The 24,584-nt window shown below is 18.0% G+C and overlaps 1 protein-coding gene across 9 annotated transcripts in view; it reads right to left on the bottom strand.

Annotated features, from left to right (window-relative positions):
* The window catches only part of HDAC4 (histone deacetylase 4), a 176,818-nt gene that overhangs the window by 142,295 nt on the left and 9,939 nt on the right, over nucleotides 1–24,584 (bottom strand). For all 9 annotated transcript variants that reach the window (XM_073976676.1, XM_073976672.1, XM_073976671.1 and 6 more), the window contains one exon: nucleotides 236–294. In XM_073976676.1, the coding sequence (XP_073832777.1) occupies nucleotides 236–269 (34 nt within the window). In that variant the 5' untranslated portion in view covers nucleotides 270–294. The remainder of the gene's footprint in view (nucleotides 1–235; nucleotides 295–24,584) is intronic.

The following is a 24,584-nucleotide window of genomic DNA, read 5'->3' as shown; positions in this document are numbered from 1 at the left end:
TTTTTAAATAATTTTTACAGCCTTTTAAGGTGGCGTAGAATTTTTTTAAATCATTTTCACAGCCTTTTAAGGAGGCGTGGAATTTTTTTAAAAACTACAAAAACTACTGAACCGTTTTTCCGGAAATTGCCAGGGAATGTACAGAGATGACCCCTGAAAACAGGCTACATATTTTATTGAATTCCAGAGGGGGCGGGGTACCTCTCTTATGCGATATTTTGATTTTTCCACTTACCATGTGTTGATATTCGCTCTTCCGGTGAAGTCATTTTTTAATCCTATTTTCAACAAAATCTGAAAAAAGAAAAGAAGCAAGATTTATAATTCATCAATATCATTCAGTTTTGGGTAAAATAGAGACTTTTTTATTTGATGTTTCTATCCTATAATTTCCGATAGGTATTATTTGTATTAATCTGGCAACGAACCACCACACCGTTGATGACTATCGCCGAAGAATAATTTAATGCGCACCAATCAAATTTGGGGGCTAATGACGTATGAATTTTGATGAAAAATGATGATGGCAACTGATCGAATTTCTCTAAAGTGAATACTAATGAAGTTCAATCTCAGCATCATTGAGGTACTTAATTGTTTTTTAACACAAATTTTATCGTTTTTATTATTTTTATTTTTTAACAAATGATAAGAATTATGGCCTAAAGTGCCATGCCATGTAAACTAAACTTGTTTACAAAATTACACAGAGAAAGAAGTATATTGTATTCAAGTTTATTGATAATAGTTTTAAAAAATGCTTGGTCATGAAGCATATTTACTAATCGATTAATGTATGTATGTATATCTGTGTAAGCTTGTAACTTCTCTAACTTGTACAGAATGAAGCTACAAAGCGGCTATGGGCCTTTTTCGTGGTGTCGTGTCGAAAATAAAACCCAAATATTTTTATCACTACTTTTTTATTTCTATATTTATTTTTATTATTAGTTTATATCGATCAGTGTTAAAAACTGCTGAGTCACGAAACACATGTGAGTAAGCTTGTCAATTGTCTAATATGTACAAAATACTATTTTTGTTTACAATTTTAAATTAGGCCAATAAGAACGACTGGTTTTTGAAGCTTCATGGCAGTTAAGGGACTTATTTATATATATATTATATATTTATATATTTATATTTTATATTTTATATTTTATATTTTATATTTTATATTTTATACTTTTATATTTTATACTTTTATATTTTATATTTTATATTTTATATTTTATATTTTATATTTTATATTTTATATTTTATATTTTATATTTTATATTTTATATTTTATATTTTATATTTTATATTTTATATTTTATATTTTATATTTTATATTTTATATTTTATATTTTATATTTTATATTTTATATTTTATATTTTATATTTTATATTTTATATTTTATATTTTATATTTTATATTTTATATTTTATATTTTATATTTTATATTTTATATTTTATATTTTATATTTTATATTTTATATTTTATATTTTATATTTTATATTTTATATTTTATATTTTATATTTTATATTTTATATTTTATATTTTATATTTTATATTTTATATTTTATATTTTATATTTTATATTTTATATTTTATATTTTATATTTTATATTTTATATTTTATATTTTATATTTTATATTTTATATTTTATATTTTATATTTTATATTTTATATTTTATATTTTATATTTTATATTTTATATTTTATATTTTATATTTTATATTTTATATTTTATATTTTATATTTTATATTTTATATTTTATATTTTATATTTTATATTTTATATTTTATATTTTATATTTTATATTTTATATTTTATATTTTATATTTTATATTTTATATTTTATATTTTATATTTTATATTTTATATTTTATACTTTATATTTTATATTTTATATTTTATATTTTATATTTTATATTTTATATTTTATATTTTATATTTTATATTTTATATTTTATATTTTATATTTTATATTTTATATTTTATATTTTATATTTTATATTTTATATTTTATATTTTATATTTTATATTTTATATTTTATATTTTATATTTTATATTTTATATTTTATATTTTATATTTTATATTTTATATTTTATATTTTATATTTTATATTTTATATTTTATATTTTATATTTTATATTTTATATTTTATATTTTATATTTTATATTTTATATTTTATATTTTATATTTTATATTTTATATTTTATATTTTATATTTTATATTTTATATTTTATATTTTATATTTTATATTTTATATTTTATATTTTATATTTTATATTTTATATTTTATATTTATATTTTATATTTTATATTTTATATTTTATATTTTATATTTTATATTTTATATTTTATATTTTATATTTTATATTTTATATTTTATATTTTATATTTTATATTTTATATTTTATATTTTATATTTTATATTTTATATTTTATATTTTATATTTTATATTTTATATTTTATATTTTATATTTTATATTTTATATTTTATATTTTATATTTTATATTTTATATTTTATATTTTATATTTTATATTTTATATTTTATATTTTATATTTTATATTTTATATTTTATATTTTATATTTTATATTTTATATTTTATATTTTATATTTTATATTTTATATTTTATATTTTATATTTTATATTTTATATTTTATATTTTATATTTTATATTTTATATTTTATATTTTATATTTTATATTTTATATTTTATATTTTATATTTTATATTTTATATTTTATATTTTATATTTTATATTTTATATTTTATATTTTATATTTTATATTTTATATTTTATATTTTATATTTTATATTTTATATTTTATATTTTATATTTATATTTTATATTTTATATTTTATATTTTATATTTTATATTTTATATTTATATTTTATATTTTATATTTTATATTTTATATTTTATATTTTATATTTTATATTTTATATTTTATATTTTATATTTTATATTTTATATTTTATATTTTATATTTTATATTTTATATTTTATATTTTATATTTTATATTTTATATTTTATATTTTATATTTTATATTTTATATTTTATATTTTATATTTTATATTTTATATTTTATATTTTATATTTTATATTTTATATTTTATATTTATATTTTATATTTTATATTTTATATTTTATATTTTATATTTTATATTTTATATTTTATATTTTATATTTTATATTTTATATTTTATATTTTATATTTATATTTTATATTTTATATTTTATATTTTATATTTTATATTTTATATTTTATATTTTATATTTTATATTTTATATTTTATATTTTATATTTTATATTTTATATTTTATATTTTATATTTTATATTTTATATTTTATATTTTATATTTTATATTTTATATTTTATATTTTATATTTTATATTTTATATTTTATATTTTATATTTTATATTTTATATTTTATATTTTATATTTTATATTTTATATTTTATATTTTATATTTTACATTTTATATTTTATATTTTATATTTTATATTTTATATTTTATATTTTATATTTTATATTTTATATTTTATATTTTATATTTTACATTTTATATTTTACATTTTATATTTTATATTTTATATTTTATATTTTATATTTTATATTTTATATTTTATATTTTATATTTTATATTTTATATTTTATATTTATATTTTATATTTTATATTTTATATTTTATATTTTATATTTTATATTTTATATTTTATATTTTATATTTTATATTTTATATTTTATATTTTATATTTTATATTTTATATTTTATATTTTATATTTTATATTTTATATTTTATATTTTATATTTTATATTTTATATTTTACATTTTATATTTTTATATTTTATATTTTATATTTTATATTTTATATTTTATATTTTATATTTTATATTTTATATTTTATATTTTATATTTTATATTTTATATTTTATATTTTATATTTTATATTTTATATTTAATATTTTATATTTTATATTTTATATTTTATATTTATATTTTATATTTTATATTTTATATTTTATATTTTATATTTTATATTTATATTTTATATTTTATATTTTATATTTTATATTTTATATTTTATATTTTATATTTTATATTTTATATTTTATATTTTATATTTTATATTTTATATTTTTATATTTTATATTTTATATTTTATATTTTATATTTTATATTTTATATTTTATATTTTATATTTTATATTTTATATTTTATATTTTATATTTTATATTTTATATTTTATATTTTATATTTTATATTTTATATTTTATATTTTATATTTTATATTTTATATTTATATTTTATATTTTATATTTTATATTTTATATTTTATATTTTATATTTTTATATTTTATATTTTATATTTTATATTTTATATTTTATATTTTATATTTTATATTTTATATTTTATATTTTATATTTTATATTTTATATTTTATATTTTATATTTTATATTTTATATTTTATATTTTATATTTTATATTTTATATTTTATATTTTATATTTTATATTTTATATTTTATATTTTATATTTTATATTTTATATTTTATATTTTATATTTTATATTTTATATTTTATATTTTATATTTTATATTTTATATTTTATATTTTATATTTTATATTTTATATTTTATATTTTATATTTTATATTTTATATTTTATATTTTATATTTTATATTTTACATTTTATATTTTACATTTTATATTTTATATTTTATATTTTATATTTTATATTTTATATTTTATATTTTATATTTTATATTTTATATTTTATATTTTATATTTTATATTTTATATTTTATATTTTATATTTTATATTTTATATTTTATATTTTATATTTTATATTTTATATTTTATATTTTATATTTTATATTTTATATTTTATATTTTATATTTTATATTTTATATTTTATATTTTATATTTTATATTTTATATTTTATATTTTATATTTTATATTTTATATTTTATATTTTATATTTTATATTTTATATTTTATATTTTATATTTTATATTTTATATTTTATATTTTATATTTTATATTTATATTTTATATTTTATATTTTATATTTTATATTTTATATTTTATATTTTATATTTTATATTTTATATTTTATATTTTATATTTATATTTTATATTTTATATTTTATATTTTATATTTTATATTTTATATTTTATATTTTATATTTTATATTTTATATTTTATATTTTATATTTTATATTTTATATTTTATATTTTATATTTTATATTTTATATTTTATATTTTATATTTTATATTTTATATTTTATATTTTATATTTTATATTTTATATTTTATATTTTATATTTTATATTTTATATTTTATATTTTATATTTTATATTTTATATTTTATATTTTATATTTTATATTTTATATTTTATATTTTATATTTTATATTTTATATTTTATATTTTATATTTTATATTTTATATTTTATATTTTATATTTTATATTTTATATTTTATATTTTATATTTTATATTTTATATTTTATATTTTATATTTTATATTTTATATTTTATATTTTATATTTTATATTTTATATATTATATTTTATATTTTATATTTTATATTTTATATTTTATATTTTATATTTTATATTTTATATTTTATATTTTATATTTTATATTTTATATTTTATATTTTATATTTTATATTTTATATTTTATATTTTATATTTTATATTTTATATTTTATATTTTATATTTTATATTTTATATTTTATATTTTATATTTTATATTTTATATTTTATATTTTATATTTTATATTTTATATTTTATATTTTATATTTTATATTTTATATTTTATATTTTATATTTTATATTTTATATTTTATATTTTATATTTTATATTTTATATTTTATATTTTATATTTTATATTTTATATTTTATATTTTATATTTTATATTTTATATTTTATATTTTATATTTTATATTTTATATTTTATATTTTATATTTTATATTTTATATTTTATATTTTATATTTTATATTTTATATTTTATATTTTATATTTTATATTTTATATTTTATATTTTATATTTTATATTTTATATTTTATATTTTATATTTTATATTTTATATTTATATTTTATATTTTATATTTTATATTTTATATTTTATATTTTATATTTTATATTTTATATTTTATATTTTATATTTTATATTTTATATTTTATATTTTATATTTTATATTTTATATTTTATATTTTATATTTTATATTTTATATTTTATATTTTATATTTTATATTTTATATTTTATATTTTATATTTTATATTTTATATTTTATATTTTATATTTTATATTTTATATTTTATATTTTATATTTTATATTTTATATTTTATATTTTATATTTTACATTTTATATTTTATATTTTATATTTTATATTTTATATTTTATATTTTATATTTTATATTTTATATTTTATATTTTACATTTTATATTTTACATTTTATATTTTATATTTTATATTTTATATTTTATATTTTATATTTTATATTTTATATTTTATATTTTATATTTTATATTTTATATTTTATATTTTATATTTTATATTTTATATTTTATATTTTATATTTTATATTTTATATTTTATATTTTATATTTTATATTTTATATTTTATATTTTATATTTTATATTTTATATTTTATATTTTACATTTTATATTTTACATTTTATATTTTATATTTTATATTTTATATTTTATATTTTATATTTTATATTTTATATTTTATATTTTATATTTTATATTTTATATTTTATATTTTATATTTTATATTTTATATTTTATATTTTATATTTTATATTTTATATTTTATATTTTATATTTTATATTTTATATTTTATATTTTATATTTTATATTTTATATTTTATATTTTATATTTTATATTTTATATTTTATATTTTATATTTTATATTTTATATTTTATATTTTATATTTTATATTTTATATTTTATATTTTATATTTTATATTTTATATTTTATATTTTATATTTTATATTTTATATTTTATATTTTATATTTTATATTTTATATTTTATATTTTATATTTTATATTTTATATTTTATATTTTATATTTTATATTTTATATTTTATATTTTATATTTTATATTTTATATTTTATATTTTATATTTTATATTTTATATTTTATATTTTATATTTTATATTTATATTTTATATTTTATATTTTATATTTTATATTTTATATTTTATATTTTATATTTTATATTTTATATTTTATATTTTATATTTTATATTTTATATTTTATATTTTATATTTTATATTTTTATTTTATATTTTATATTTTATATTTTATATTTTATATTTTATATTTTATATTTTATATTTTATATTTTATATTTATATTTTATATTTTATATTTTATATTTTATATTTTATATTTTATATTTTATATTTTATATTTTATATTTTATATTTTATATTTTATATTTTATATTTTATATTTTATATTTTATATTTTATATTTTATATTTATATTTTATATTTTATATTTTATATTTTATATTTTATATTTTATATTTTATATATTATATTTTTATATTTTATTTTATATTTTATATTTTATATTTTATATTTTATATTTTATATTTTATATTTATATTTTATATTTTATATTTTATATTTTATATTTTATATTTTATATTTTATATTTTATATTTTATATTTTATATTTTATATTTTTTTATATTTTATATTTTATATTTTATATTTTATATTTTATATTTTATATTTTATATTTTATATTTTATATTTTATATTTTATATTTTATATTTTATATTTTATATTTTATATTTTATATTTTATATTTTATATTTTATATTTTATATTTTATATTTTATATTTTATATTTTATATTTTATATTTTATTTTTATATTTTATATTTTATATTTTATATTTTATATTTTATATTTTATATTTTATATTTTATATTTTTATATTTTTATTTTATATTTTATATTTTATATTTTATATTTTATATTTTATATTTTATATTTTATATTTTATATTTTATATTTTATATTTTATATTTTATATTTTATATTTTATATTTTATATTTTATATTTTATATTTTTATATTTTATATTTTATATTTTATATTTATATTTTATATTTTATATTTTATATTTTATATTTTATATTTTATATTTTATATTTTATATTTTATATTTTATATTTTATATTTTATATTTTATATTTTATATTTTATATTTTATATTTATATTTTATATTTTATATTTTATATTTTATATTTTATATTTTATATTTTATATTTTATATTTTATATTTTATTTTATATTTTATATTTTATATTTTATATTTTATATTTTATATTTTATATTTTATATTTTATATTTTATATTTTATATTTTATATTTTATATTTTATATTTTATATTTTATATTTTATATTTTATATTTTATATTTTATTTTATTTTATATTTTATATTTTATATTTTATATTTTATATTTTATATTTTATATTTTATATTTTATATTTTATATTTTATATTTTATATTTTATATTTTATATTTTATATTTTATATTTATATTTTATATTTTATATTTTATATTTTATATTTTATATTTTATATTTTATATTTTATATTTTATATTTTATATTTTATATTTTATATTTTATATTTTATATTTTATATTTTATATTTTATATTTTATATTTTATATTTTATATTTTATATTTTATATTTTATATTTTATATTTTATATTTTATATTTTATATTTTATATTTTTATATTTTATATTTTATATTTTATATTTTATATTTTATATTTTATTATTTTTATATTTTATATTTATATTTTATATTTTATATTTTATATTTTATATTTTATATTTTATATTTTATATTTTATATTTATATTTTATATTTTATATTTTATATTTTATATTTTATATTTTATATTTTATATTTATATTTTATATTTTATATTTTATATTTTATATTTTATATTTTATATTTTATATTTTATATTTTATATTTTATATTTTATATTTTATATTTTATATTTTATATTTTATATTTTATATTTTATATTTTATATTTTATATTTTATATTTTATATTTTATATTTTATATTTTATATTTTATATTTATATTTTATATTTTATATTTTATATTTTATATTTTATATTTTATATTTTATATTTTATATTTTATATTTTATATTTTATATTTTATATTTATATTTTATATTTTATATTTTATATTTTATATTTTATATTTTATATTTTATATTTTATATTTTATATTTTATATTTTATATTTTATATTTTATATTTTATATTTTATATTTTATATTTTATATTTTATATTTTATATTTTATATTTTATATTTTATATTTTATATTTTATATTTTATTTTATATTTTATATTTTATATTTTATATTTTATATTTTATATTTTATATTTTATATTTTATATTTTATATTTTATATTTTATATTTTATATTTTATATTTTATATTTTATATTTTATATTTTATATTTTATATTTTATATTTTATATTTTATATTTTATATTTTATATTTTATATTTTTATATTTTATATTTTATATTTTATATTTTATATTTTATATTTTATATTTTATATTTTATATTTTATATTTTATATTTTATATTTTATATTTTATATTTTATATTTTATATTTTATATTTTATATTTTATATTTTATATTTTATATTTTATATTTTATATTTTATATTTTATATTTTATATTTTATATTTTATATTTTATATTTTATATTTATATTTTATATTTTATATTTTATATTTTATATTTTATATTTTATATTTTATATTTTATATTTTATATTTTATATTTTATATTTTATATTTTATATTTTATATTTTATATTTTATATTTTATATTTTATATTTTATATTTTATATTTTATATTTTATATTTTATATTTTATATTTTATATTTTATATTTTATATTTTATATTTTATATTTTATATTTTATATTTTATAATTTATATTTTATATTTTATATTTTATATTTTATATTTTATATTTTATATTTTATATTTTATATTTTATATTTTATATTTTATATTTTATATTTTATATTTTATATTTTATATTTTATATTTTATATTTTATATTTTATATTTTATATTTTATATTTTATATTTTATATTTTATATTTTATATTTTATATTTTATATTTTATATTTTATATTTTATATTTTATATTTTATATTTTATATTTTATATTTTATATTTTATATTTTATATTTTATATTTTATATTTTATATTTTATATTTTATATTTTATATTTTATATTTTATATTTTATATTTTATATTTTATATTTATATTTTATATTTTATATTTTATATTTTATATTTTATATTTTATATTTTATATTTTATATTTTATATTTTATATTTATATTTTATATTTTATATTTTATATTTTATTTTTATATTTTATATTTTATATTTTATATTTTATATTTTATATTTTATATTTTATATTTATATTTTATATTTTATATTTTATATTTTATATTTTATATTTTATATTTTATATTTTATATTTTATATTTTATATTTTATATTTTATATTTTATATTTTATATTTATATTTTATTTTATATTTTATATTTTATATTTTATATTTTATATTTTATATTTTATATTTTATATTTTATATTTTATATTTTATATTTATATTTTATATTTTATATTTTATATTTTATATTTTATATTTTATATTTTATATTTTATATTTTATATTTTATATTTTATATTTATATTTTATATTTATATTTATATTTTATATTTTATATTTTATATTTTATATTTTATATTTTATATTTTATATTTTATATTTTATATTTTATATTTTATATTTTATATTTTATATTTTATATTTTATATTTTATATTTTATATTTTATATTTTATATTTTATATTTATATTTATATTTTATATTTTATATTTTATATTTTATATTTTATATTTTATATTTTATATTTTATATTTTATATTTTATATTTATATTTTATATTTTATATTTTATATTTTATATTTTATATTTTATATTTTATATTTTATATTTTATATTTTATATTTTATATTTTATATTTTATATTTTATATTTTATATTTTATATTTTATATTTTATATTTTATATTTTATATTTTATATTTTATATTTTATATTTTATATTTTATATTTTATATTTTATATTTTATATTTTATATTTTATATTTTATATTTTATATTTTATATTTTATATTTTATATTTTATATTTTATATTTTATATTTTATATTTTATATTTTATATTTTATATTTTATATTTTATATTTTATATTTTATATTTTATATTTTATATTTTATATTTTATTTTTATATTTTATATTTTATATTTTATATTTTATATTTTATATTTTATATTTATATTTTATATTTATATTTTATATTTTATATTTTATATTTTATATTTTATATTTTATATTTTATATTTTATATTTTATATTTTATATTTTATATTTTATATTTTATATTTTATATTTTATATTTTATATTTTATATTTTATATTTTATATTTTATATTTTATATTTTATTATTTTATATTTTATATTTTATATTTTATATTTATATTTTATATTTTATATTTTATATTTTATATTTTATATTTTATATTTTATATTTTATATTTTATATTTTATATTTTATATTTTATATTTATATTTTATATTTTATATTTTATATTTTATATTTTATATTTTATATTTTATATTTTATATTTTATATTTTATATTTTATATTTTATATTTTATATTTTATATTTTATATTTTATATTTTATATTTTATATTTTATATTTTATATTTTATTTTATATTTATATTTATATTTTATATTTTATATTTTATATTTTATATTTTATATTTTATATTTTATATTTTATATTTTATATTTTATATTTTATATTTTATATTTTATATTTTATATTTTATATTTTATATTTTATATTTTATATTTTATATTTTATATTTATATTTTATATTTTATATTTTATATTTTATATTTATATTTTATATTTTATATTTTATATTTTATATTTTATATTTTATATTTTATATTTTATATTTTATATTTTATATTTTATATTTATATTTTATATTTTATATTTTATATTTTATATTTTATATTTATATTTTTTATTTTTATTTTATATTTTATATTTTATATTTTATATTTTATATTTTATATTTTATATTTTATATTTTATATTTTATATTTTATATTTTATATTTTATATTTTATATTTTATATTTTATATTTTATATTTTATATTTTATATTTTATATTTTATATTTTATATTTTATATTTTATATTTTATATTTTATATTTTATATTTTATATTTTATATTTTATATTTTATATTTTATATTTTATATTTTATATTTTATATTTTATATTTTATATTTTATATTTTATATTTTATATTTTATATTTTATATTTTATATTTTATATTTTTATATTTATATTTTATATTTTATATTTTATATTTTATATTTTATATTTTATATTTTATATTTTATATTTTATATTTTATATTTTATATTTTATATTTTATATTTTATATTTTATATTTTATATATATTATATTTTATATTTTATATTTTATATTTTATATTTTATATTTTATATTTTATATTTTATATTTTATATATTTTATATTTTGTATTTTATATATTTTATATTTTATATTTTATTTTTTATATTTTATATTATCTAAAATTAATTCTTCTCATTGATATTTGTCTTTACGAATTTAATTCCCATTCCTACAAAAAAAAATTTTAACCAAAAAATTTCTTCATCATTCAAATTATAAAAATAGCTTTCCCGATAAACAAAGTCAAGTTCATTGGAAATATGATAAAAAAACATTTTATCTAAAAAGCATAAACCGACATTTATGCAAAATCATCAGCCAAAGCCACAAAAATTTAATTTGTTATCTCCAGCCACTATGAATAGTTTTGTTTTTGTTTTTTTTTTTTTTTTTTTTTTTTTTGAGATATGACCCATTATGATGGTTGTGGATCGATTGCTGCTAAAAAAATAGTTCCAACAATTATGGACTACTTGAAAACAGTCTATCATCATCGTCGGTTGTATAAATATTTGTAGTGCCAGAGATAAGACATACGAAAATTTGTGACGTCAAATACACCAAGTGGGAAATGAAGAACATAAAAATAGAAGACCAAAAATGTTTATGAATTTTAAACTTTTTTCATTTTTTTATAGAAAAAGTTTAGAAAGTCTTTAGGATAATATTTAAGGTCTTCTATCTATGTATATAGAAGAGCTTCGTAGACAGAGCTCCGAATACTCGCTCGAATTTCACTCGCGAGTGAAACTCTTCTCGAATTTGAGCAAGTTGAGGGGGCAACTTGCCATTTACAGATTCCTATAAAGTGGCCTTTGGAGATTGCTATAAAGTGGCCTTTATAGGTTCTTAGAAAATAGCCTATATAGCTTCCTATAAGGTAGCCTCTAAAGAAAGGAAGCTTCAACAAGACTAAACCTTTGGAAGCTTGAAAAGAAACCAATTTTTTTTTAAATTTTTCTTTTGTTATCATACTCATTATTACAGTGGGTCTTCAAAGTGTCCCTGTGAGTGTGCTCACGTTTGCATGTATGTATTCATGAAGCTGGCAGATCTTACAATGAATGCAGCGCTGCATACTGCATGCTTACTAACTGACTATCGGCGTCGTCGTCCCAATATGTTGATGATGACTGAGCCAAATGGTGGTCGCTTGATTGTTTTGCAGTCTTCTTCCATTTCTAGGAAATGCGTTTGGCAGATTCATGCCAAAGGAATGTCTTTCGTTTATTGGCAATGTAATGTAGCAGGCTCATCGGGGGTATTGGATTGTATAGCGGAGGTAGGGAGTTTGGCTGTTGGACGAGATGGTTGGTTGTTTCGCCTGATGAGAATACTAAATATGCAAAATAATGACTTATTTTCTTTCTTACATTCTTTTTGCATTTAATTTCTTATAAATAGTGCGTTAAAGAAAGGCAAGAAAGAAAAACAATAAGAATGGAGGGTATTTTTTCTTGTCTTCTAAAAAGCTAGGTGTGTTGTTATTATTGTTTAAATAATAAAAAATAATAATAATGATGAAAACAAAATACCATAACAAAAGTTCAAAACAATAAAGGATCCATTTCGCCAAGTGGGTGGTGGTGGTGGTGGAATGGAACTTTTTTTGTTTTGTTTATGGGTTGGGCTATTAATAAAAAGAAAATTAATTGTGTTGTGATCGGAATGGCAGTGTTGTTGTGGTGGTGATGATGATGATGGTGGCCATAAAAATAAAATCTAATTTTTTGATTAACAAAGGAAAATAAAAAATTGATGAAAATATAAGCGATGACAAAGCTTATTAACACGTGGATATGTTTTCCTAGGAAACTGAAATTTTTTGAAAAAAAAAATTAAAAATTAATGCCAGATACGGAACTTGTCAAAAAAAAAAAAAAAAAAAAAATTGATGGTGGTTTTGGGCGATTCTAACTCTAAAACAGTGATGGCCACCAACAACAACTTTCCTATGCCCGCGGGCATACGACACACACGTACACTGTAAACACATTCGTTCGGTTAACGCATTGTTTACGTTTCCACTCACACTAGCGCAAGTTATAATCTGCAAATGTGTGATTTTGGCCATCACTGCTCTAAAATAGAATACGAAACCTTAAATTTGCAGTATGTCATGGGCAAACACGGTATAGCAATAAGGAAAGAAGGTCATTTCATAAAGCTCTTAGTATAGAATATGGCCGGCGATGAAGATACCCCAGAACCAATCGCAAACGGCAACATTGAATGTCTACCACTTAGCCAAAGTGAGGTCTTGACAGCAATTAATTGACTGAAAAACAATAAAGAAGCAGAAGAGCTGTTCAAGTCCTGTGGTGAAATGCTGATAAGGAGTATGTATGCATCAGCTAAATAGCGAAATTGGGTAGGGAGAAGAAAGCATGCCCAATGATTGAAACCCTAGCTTACTAAGTCCCATGCACATGCAAGGAGACAAGACGGTTTGTGCTAACTTCAGATGCATAAGTCCTCTACCCAAAGCATACAAAGGTTTTGGTCAACAAAATAATCGGTTTTAGACCTGGTAAATCAGCAACTGACCAAATCTTCGCTCTTTGTCAAATACTAGAGAAGGCCCACGATAGACAAATCGACGCTTATCACCTGTTTGTCATCGATTATAAGGCCGCCTTCGACAGACCAATTAGAAAAAAGTGTTCCAAGCCATATCTGAGTTTGGCGTCCCTGCAAAACTAATACGAATATGCAGGATGACTTTGGCTGACAGTAGCTCGGCAGTAACAATAGAAAAGAAAGTCTCCAAGCCGTTCAATAAAATACGAGGTTTCAGACAAGTCTATCTATGCATTTAACATTCTACTGGAAATGGTCATACGGGATGCCACAGAAAATAGAGGGTCCTCTGTCTACTACAAAATACCTTAAATGTTATTCTGTTTACTAGAGATGACCCATACAAGACATCTTTCTACTATAGAAGACTTTCAAAGGTCTTCTGTCTACTAGAGAAGACCTTAAAAATCTCCTTTATACTATAGGAGACCTTAAAAAGTCGTTTGTCAACTAAGGTCTTCTGTCTACTAAAGAAGACCTTAACAGTTCTTCTGTCTACTGCGGAAGACCCTAAGAAGGCTTCTGTCTACTAGGCAAGACCTTAAAAGGTCTTCTGTCATTTAGCGAAGGCCTTAAAATGTATTCCGTCTACTTCTTCCTTCTACAGAAGACCTTACACTTAAACTGTTTACTAGAGATGACCCTTAAAGGACTTCTTTCTACTATAGAAGACCTTAAAAGGTCTTCTGTCTATTAGAGAAGACCATAAGAGGTATTCTGTCTACTAGAGAAGACCTTAAAAATATCCTTTATACTATAGGAGACCTTAAACGGTTGTTTGTCAACTATAGAAGACCTTACAGTCTTCTGTCTATTAGAAAAGACCATAATAGGTCTTCTGTCTACTAAAGAAGATCTTAACAGTTATTCTGTCTACTGTAGAAGATCCTTAAAAGTCTTCTGTCTGCTAGGGAAGACTTTAAAATGTCTTCTGTCATTTAGCGAAGACGTTAAAAAGTATTCTGTCCACTTCTTGCTACTATAGAAGACCTTAAACTGTTTAGTAGAGATGGCCCTTAAAGGACTTCGTTCTACTATAGAAGACCTTAAAAGGTCTTCTGTCTATTAGAGAAGACCATAAGAGGTCTTCTGTCTACTAGAGAAGACCTTAGAAATCTCCTTTATACTATAGGAGACCTTAAAAGGTTATCTGTCCACTATAGAAGACTTTACAGTCTTCTGTCTATTAGATAAGACCATAATAGGTCTTCTGTCTACTAAAGAAGTCATTAACAGTTCTTCTGTCTACTGTGGAAGACCCTAAAAAGGCTTATGTCTACTAGGCAAGACCTTAAAAGGTCTTCTGTCATTTAGCGAAGACCTTAAAATGTATTCTGTCCACTTCTTCCTACTATAGAAGACCTTAAACTTAAACTGTTTAGTAGAGATGACCCTTAAGGGACTTCTTTCTACTATAGAAGACCTTAAAAGGTCTTCTATCTATTAGAGAAGACCATAAGAGGTCTTCTGTCTACTAGAAAAGACCTTAAAAATCTTCTTTATACTATAGAAGACCTTAAAAGGTCATCTGTCCACTATAGAAGACCTTACAGTCTTCTGTCTATTAGATAAGAACATAATAGGTCTTCTGTCTACTAAAGAAGACCTTAACAGTTCTTCTGTCTACTATAGAAGACCTTAAACTTAAACTGTTTACTAGAGATGACCCTTAAAGGACTTCTTTCTACTATAGAAGACCTTAAATGGTCGTTTGTCAACTATAGAAGACCTTACAGTCTTCTGTCTATTAGAGAAGACCATAATAGGTCTTCTGTCTACTAAAGAAGACCTTAACAGTTCTTCTGTCTACTATAGCAGACCCTAAAAAGTCTTCTGTCTACTATGGAAGACCTTAAAAGATCTTCTGTCATTTAGCGAAGACCTTAAAAAGTATTCTGTCTACTTCTACCTACTATAGAAGACCTTAAACTTAAACTGTTTACTAGGGATGATCCTTAAAGGACTTCTTTCTACTATAGAAGACCTTAAGAGGTCTTCTGTATATTAGAGAAGACCATAAGAGGTCTTCTGTCTACTATAGAAGACCTTAAAAATCTTCTTTATACTATAGAAGACCTTAAAAGGTCATCTGTCCACTATAGATAAGAACATAATAGGTCTTCTGTCTACTAAAGAAGACCTTAACACTTCTTCTGTCTACTGTAGAAGACCCTAAAAAAGTCTTCTGTCTACTAGGGAAGACATTAAAAGGTCTTCTTTCATTTAGCGAAGACCTTAGAAAGAATTCTGTATACTTCTTTCTACTATAGAATACCTTAAAAGGCCTTCTGTCTACTGTAAAATACCTTAAGTCTTCTGTCTATTAGGAAAGGCCTTAAACGGTCTTCTGTCTACTGTAAAATACCCTAAAAAGTCTTCTGTCTACTAGGGAAGACCTTGAAAGGTCTTCTGTCAGTTAGCGAAGACCTTAAAAAGTATTTTGTCTTTCTAATATAGAAGACCTTAAACGGCCTTCTGTATACTGTAGAAGACCTTAAGTCTTCCGTCTATTAGCAAAGCCCTTTAAAAGTCTTCTGCCTAACAGAGAAGACCTTTTAAGTTCTTCTGTCTACTAGAGATGATCATTAATGGACTAGTATAGAAGATCTGTCTACTAGAGAATACCTTAAAATACTTCTTTATACTATAGAAGACCTTAAAACGTCGTTCCTCCACTATAGAAGACCTTACCGTCTTCTGTCTATTAGAGAGGACCATAATAGGTTTTCTGTCTACTAAAGAAGTCCTTAACAGAAGTCCTTAGAGATGACCTTAAGGGTCTTCTTTCTACTATAGAAGACCTTAAAAGGTTTTCTGTCTACTGTAGAAGACCCCAAAAAGTCCTCTTCCTACTAGGCAAGACCTTAAAAGGTCTTCTGTCTTTTAGCGAATACCGTAAAAAGTATTTTGTCTACTTATTTCTACTATAGAAGACCTATTAGAGAAGACCATAATAGGTCTTCTGTCTACTAAAGAAGACCATAAAAGTTCTTCTGTCTAGTAGAGATGACCATAAGGGACTTCTTTCTTCTATAAAATACCTTTAAAGGTCTTCTGCAGAAGACCTTAAAGATATACCTCCTGCCTATCAGACCACAATAGGTCTTCTGTATACTAAAGAAGACCTTAAAAGTTATTCTGTGTACTAGAGATTATCTTAAGGGACTTCTGTCTACTGTAGAAGACCTTAAAATGTCTTCTGTCTTTTAGAGAAGACCATAAAAGTGTTCTGTCTACATATTTCTCTCCTTCATCTTCTTTATTTGCATATCCGTTATCCGTATGTTAAGCGAACATACAATATCAAATTTTATTACATTGTCCTTGCAAATATCTAGTTTATGTAGAAAGCGATAATTGTCGGTTTTTAGCCGCTATTAGAAGACTGAGTTCATCATGGTATCCGGTCCAGTCTTGAATATTTTTTTAGCCAGGACAATTCTTGTCGACCTCTACCACGTCTTCTTTCAACTTGGGATTTGAGAATGATCTGCAGGATCTTATATTTGTTGTTCCTCATCAAATGTCCCAAATAGGAAACTTTTCGTGTTTTGTATGGTTTTAATTAGCTGCCATTGTACATTCATTCTTCGCAGAACTTCGGCATTTGAAACTCGATCGGTCCATGGAATTTTGAGCACACGCCGGTATGCCCACATTTCAAATGCTTCCAATTTCTTCTCGTCTGCTGATTTTACAGCCAATGTTTCAGCCCCGTACAATAGAACAGGCCATACATAGCACTTGATAAAGCGGGTTTTAATTTCAATGTTAATGTCGTGGCTGCTTAGTACTTTTTTGTATTTGAGAAACGCTTCTATCGGCATTTCTATCCGACATCGTATTTCATTAGAAGATTGCCACTGCTCATTTATTTGTGCTTCCAAGTATTTATACGAATACTCTCTCTTAGGGATAGGTAATGGAATGCAATAATTTTTCGATTTTGGCCTAAAACTAAAAATGCGATTTTTCGGTCTGGCGATTATTTCACTTGTCATAAAACTCTACTTTCGACTTTTCCATAACCGCAGAAAATCGATTATTCATCGATTTTCGAGTTTTCTTTTGAAAATATAAAACCGCCAAAATTGTAAAACAGCCAAGTTAGCAATGAATGGGCAAACTCGAAAATCGATCACAAGATAATCGATTATGCAATTTTCCCTCCAGCCAAAAGTCAACCACGATTTTTAGACTTTTAACTGCAAAAGTCGACTAATCGATTAATCGAAAGTCGACTTACCTATCCCTACTCTATCTATTTCTGATTCACCGATTTTTAGTGTGGAGTTGTAGCAATTGTTACTTTTACTAACGATCATATATTTGGTGTGTCTTTTTACGTGATAATTTGTAATAATTATTACGAAATGTTACTAAATGCTGTCTTTTTACACAAAAGTTCAGTAAAAGAGAGCGAAGTGAGAGAACAATTTTGACAGTTGCTTGCTGAGAAATTGCTAAAAGTTGCTGAAAGAATTTTTCCCAGCAACATTTAGCAAGTTCGATCAGCTGTTTTTTAATCATCTGCTAATGGTCAGCTGCTCAATGTTTACCTTATTTTTGTGGAAAAATACTATAAATATTAAGATTCGGCTATATTTATTGATTATTTTATTAATATATTAATTATTTTTTATTTATTTTGCTTAAAATTGAAGAACTTTTTCATTGCTTTGAAGTTAGTTTTTCTTTCATGCATTGACACCAATGTTTTTGTTTTGGTTATCAACTGTTATGTATCTTGCTAAAGTTTACTAAATGCTGTCTTTTTACTTTTTTCTCTATTTTCGTATCAAAGAGTAAAATCTCTCTTACTCTCTGAAAAGAAGTTACTGAATAATTATTACTGAAAAAGTAAAAAGACACAACTATTTTGTCTTATTAAGATTAATGCATAATTCGTATGAATTACTTATCTCGTTGAGAGAACTTAAGAGTCCAACTAAAGAACTCGCTATTATCATGGTGTCATCAGCGTATCGAATATTATTAATGAATTGTCCATGTATTTTTATCCCAATCCTTTTTCCTTGTACGCATTCTCGAAATATTTGTTCAGCATATACATATATTAAACAATAATGCTGAAAGTATACACCCCTGTCGAACAGCTTTTGATATTACTACTTCATCTGAAGTTTCACCGAATACTTCTACTGATGCTGTCTGGTTCCAGTATAGATTTTTTATCCATCTTATGTCTTTGTGTTCAATGCCTATGGATGTCAGAACTTCCAAAGCCTTTTCTTAGTCTACGAAATACATAAATACATCTTTTTGGACATCGCGACACTTTTGGATTGCACCTGAACACCATGTAGAGCTTCTCGAGTTCCCATTTCCTCTTTAAATCCAAATTGCGTTTCACCTATTGCTTGCTGCCTCGCATCTGGTGTGTATTCTTTTGTGAATTATACGTAGGAATATTATTAAGGCGTGGCTCATTAGGCTAATTAATCTATAATCGTTGCATTTTCTGGCGTATGGGGACAAATGTAGATTTCAACCAATCTCGCGGATTTTGTCCTGTGTCGTATATATTATTGAACAGTTTCTCCCCTAAAAAAACCTTAAAAGGTATTCTGTCTACTCTAAAAGACTTTAAAATGTCTTCTGTCTATTAGAGAAGACCATAAAAGGTCTTCTGTCTACTAGAGAAGACCTTAAAATAATCTTTTATCTAGCGGGTGATTTTTTAAGAACTATAAGTTTTCAAAAAAAAAAAACACACAAAAAATTCAGAAAAATTCATGGAATTTTTATTTGAATCGATAGTACGGTCCATATAATTTAATGTTTGAAGATTATTTCATGCAAATGTTGACCGTGACTGCGCCTCAAATGGTCCATCCGCTTAGTCCAATTTTGGCATACTCTTTCCATAATTTCGGGTGGTATCTCGTGAATAAATGCATCAATGTTGTCTTCCAATGCGTCAATTGAAGCGGGCATGTGTGTATAGACATGAGCTTTAACATAGCCCCACAAAAGGCGTTAAATCGCACGATCTAGGCGGCTGAACACAATTTTTCGATAAAAAAAATGGATCTTCGGCCAACTTTCAAAGAGCCCATTCACCAAAAATTCTACGTTGCGGTAGGTCGTTCGGCTTCAATTCTTGCATTCTTGCAAGCGTTATCCGTTTGTAAGACGATTCATTGTTAAATTATAGACCAAACTGAAGATGTTTGACAGTGAAACAAAGCACGAAACCTGCGTCAGCTGTTTAAACCAGTGTTGCCAAAGACAAAAAATCACCCGTTATTAGGGAAGATGTTAAAATGTCTCTAAAAAGGACTTCTGTCTATAAGAGAGCACCATATAAGCTCTTCTGTCTACTAGAGATGGCCCTAAAAGAAAGCTTAGAGTAGGAAAAATTTTTACCGATCCAAGCTGTGCCCTAAATTACGTAATGCTGTTAAAGTAAGAAATGTCCGAAAAGTCAAGACCTACATCTCGCAGGTATGGACTTCCCTTTGTAAAAACAATATATCGTTGTGTTGAGGGATAACAGGGACCATCTGTGGTGAAACAATTTTAAACCGTTCCGAGGGTTGGCCCTAAACGATCATGCCTCGAATGAAAATAAACAAATGTCTCATAAATAGTTATTCACATTATTTTTATCTCCCAAGAAAAACCCTCAGAGGAGCGGGCAATGCAACAAAACATAATTCCAACAACAACTTAAGACCTGCATTGCAGAATAGGGGTTTCTGCTGTCTGCAAAGCTTTATTTCAATTCCAAGCAATTAATGTACGAAGAAAAAACCACAAAAACAAAACTTCAACGACGACATCGTCTTTGGCGATGACTCAAAGAAAGAAGTCTGACTTATGGGATGGCATTGCAGAGTTCGTTGCTCTCTCTCTCTCCTTACTCTTTCATCCGCGTTGTTAACAATTATTTTTTTATTATTATTTTTATTATTTTTTTTATTATTATTTCCTTATCTCAAGCATAAAGCTCTTTCTATGTCATAGAGTCTATGATGAAATTCATAGTATAGTGAAATTGAGAGTGAGAGAGAGAGAGAGAAAGGGATCTCTCAAACATTTCATTTAATAAAAAGTCGATCAATGATTTTTATGACCCAGTCAGAGATTAAGACAACAAATGAACGACGTAAGCATTTTTATTACGATTTTATGTTGTTGTTGTTTTTTGTCGAAAAAAACAACGTTTTTGTTGTTATTATTTTCACATAAAACATTTTTTTGACAATAACATCTGTGTGCTAATTACCCCGTCAGCAATCGGCTCTACTCCAGTCTGGTATTGTCTCGTTTACAGGCAGAGTTGCCATATGAGATTTCATTTATTTCAAATTCCATTAATAAAATGGAAACAGTTTTAAAAGTGCAACAAATAAAAAAAATCAAATTGATTTATAAAGAAGATTTAAATGAAATAGATCTTGGCTTAAAAAGCCAAAATTTCAAAACTTGATTCGATTCAATTTCATAAATCTAAATCTATTTTTAGATCATTTTTTAAATAAATTATTTTTATTTGCAGTATGCATTTGTTTTAATGAATTTTGAGTCACTGAAACCACATAGGGTTTCTCCGAATTGCGCAGAAATTTTAATTAGGACTTGTGATCATAAATCCGAGATATTTTTAAATTAATAAAAAATAAATATATGTATGACAGAAATCCCATCTCTCGACAACACTCTTTTTTAAAGGCCATAATTGCCAAAAAAAAAAAAAAAAAAAAAAAACAAACTTCTTTGCCATCGTCGTTGCCAAGTGGTGGGGGCTCTACTTACCCACAAACATATAAAAATTGTGTGTGTAATAAAAACTAGACATGCAGGCAAACAAACAACTGCTATGTGAAAGAGCACAGACAAAGTGTAAACAGAAAAGAGATTAACAAATAACCACCGACTAAATGAAAAGAAGTTTTAATTATCATTGTTTAGTTCAATGAAATTTTGTAAAATTCAAAAAAATTCCATAACTTTTTTTCTTTCTTATCTCAATTATACACCACTACTATCATCATGTGGATAGCATCAAAAATGCTAAGCAAACAAATTCCATTTAAAGCCCAGATGAATCACACATAAAGTTTCCCCATTGTGATATACTAAGAAGAGAGATTTTCAATTGGGATGAAGATTGAGTAGACCTTCAAAGGTGTTTATTAAAAGGTCTTCTGTGTTTTAGAGAACACCTTAATAGTTCTTCTGTTTACTGGATATAACCCTACGAGAACTTTTTTCTACTATAGAAAACCTTAAAAAAGCTTATCTGTCTACTACAGAAGAACTTCAAAAATATTCAGTGTACTACAGGTCTTCCCTAGTATTCTGTCAACTAGGGAAGACCTTGAAAGGTCTTCCGTCTTCTAGAGAAGAACTTAAAAATTCTACTGTCTACCTGAGGTGACACTAAAAGAACTTCTTTGTACATAGAAGGTCATAAAAAGTGTTCTGTTTACTATAGAAGACTTTAAAAAGTTTTTTCTACTTCGGAAGATCTTAAAACGTCTTCTTTCTACTAAGGAAGACCTTAAAATGTCTTCTGTCTGCTAGTAAAGACCTTAAAAACTTTCTGCTATTAGATCACCATAAAAGTTCTTCTGTCTACTGGAGATAACCCTAAAAGATCTTCTTCCTGCTGTAGAAGAACTTAAAAGGTCTGCTAGGAAAAAACTTAAAGGTCTTCTGCCTACTAGGGAAGCCCTTCAAAGGTCTTTTATCTACTTGGAAAGACCTTAACATGTCTACTGTCTACTAATACAGACCTTAAAAGGACTTCTTTCTATTAGAGAATACCTTAAAAGTTCTTCTGTCTACTAAAGATGACTCTGAAAGAACTTATGTCCATTACAAAAGTCATTAAAAGTTATTATGTCTGCTAAAGATGACTCTAATAGTACTTATTTTACTATAGAAGACCTTAAAAAGTCTTCTGTCTACTAGGAAAGACCTTAAAAGGTCTTCTGTCTACTAGAGAAGGCCTCAAGGTCGTATGTCTTTTAGAGAAGAACTTAAAAGTTCTTCTGTCTACTAGAGATGGCACTAAAAGAACTTCTTTGTACATAGAAGGCCATAAAAGTTATTCTGTTTACTATAGAAGACCTTAACAAGTCTTTTATCTACTTCGGAAAATCTTAAAATGTCTTCTTTCTACTAAGGAAGACCTTAAAATGTCTTCTGTCTGCTAGTAAAGTCCTTAAAAAGTTTCCTGCTATGAGATCACCTTAAAAGTTCTTCTGTCTACTGGAGATAACCCTAAAAGAA

Source organism: Musca autumnalis, unplaced genomic scaffold (genome assembly GCF_047663935.1).
Source record: "Musca autumnalis isolate F117 unplaced genomic scaffold, ASM4766393v1 scaffold_3, whole genome shotgun sequence".
Classification (NCBI taxonomy): Eukaryota; Metazoa; Arthropoda; class Insecta; order Diptera; family Muscidae; genus Musca; species Musca autumnalis.
This window is presented reverse-complemented; position numbering and strand designations above follow the sequence as displayed.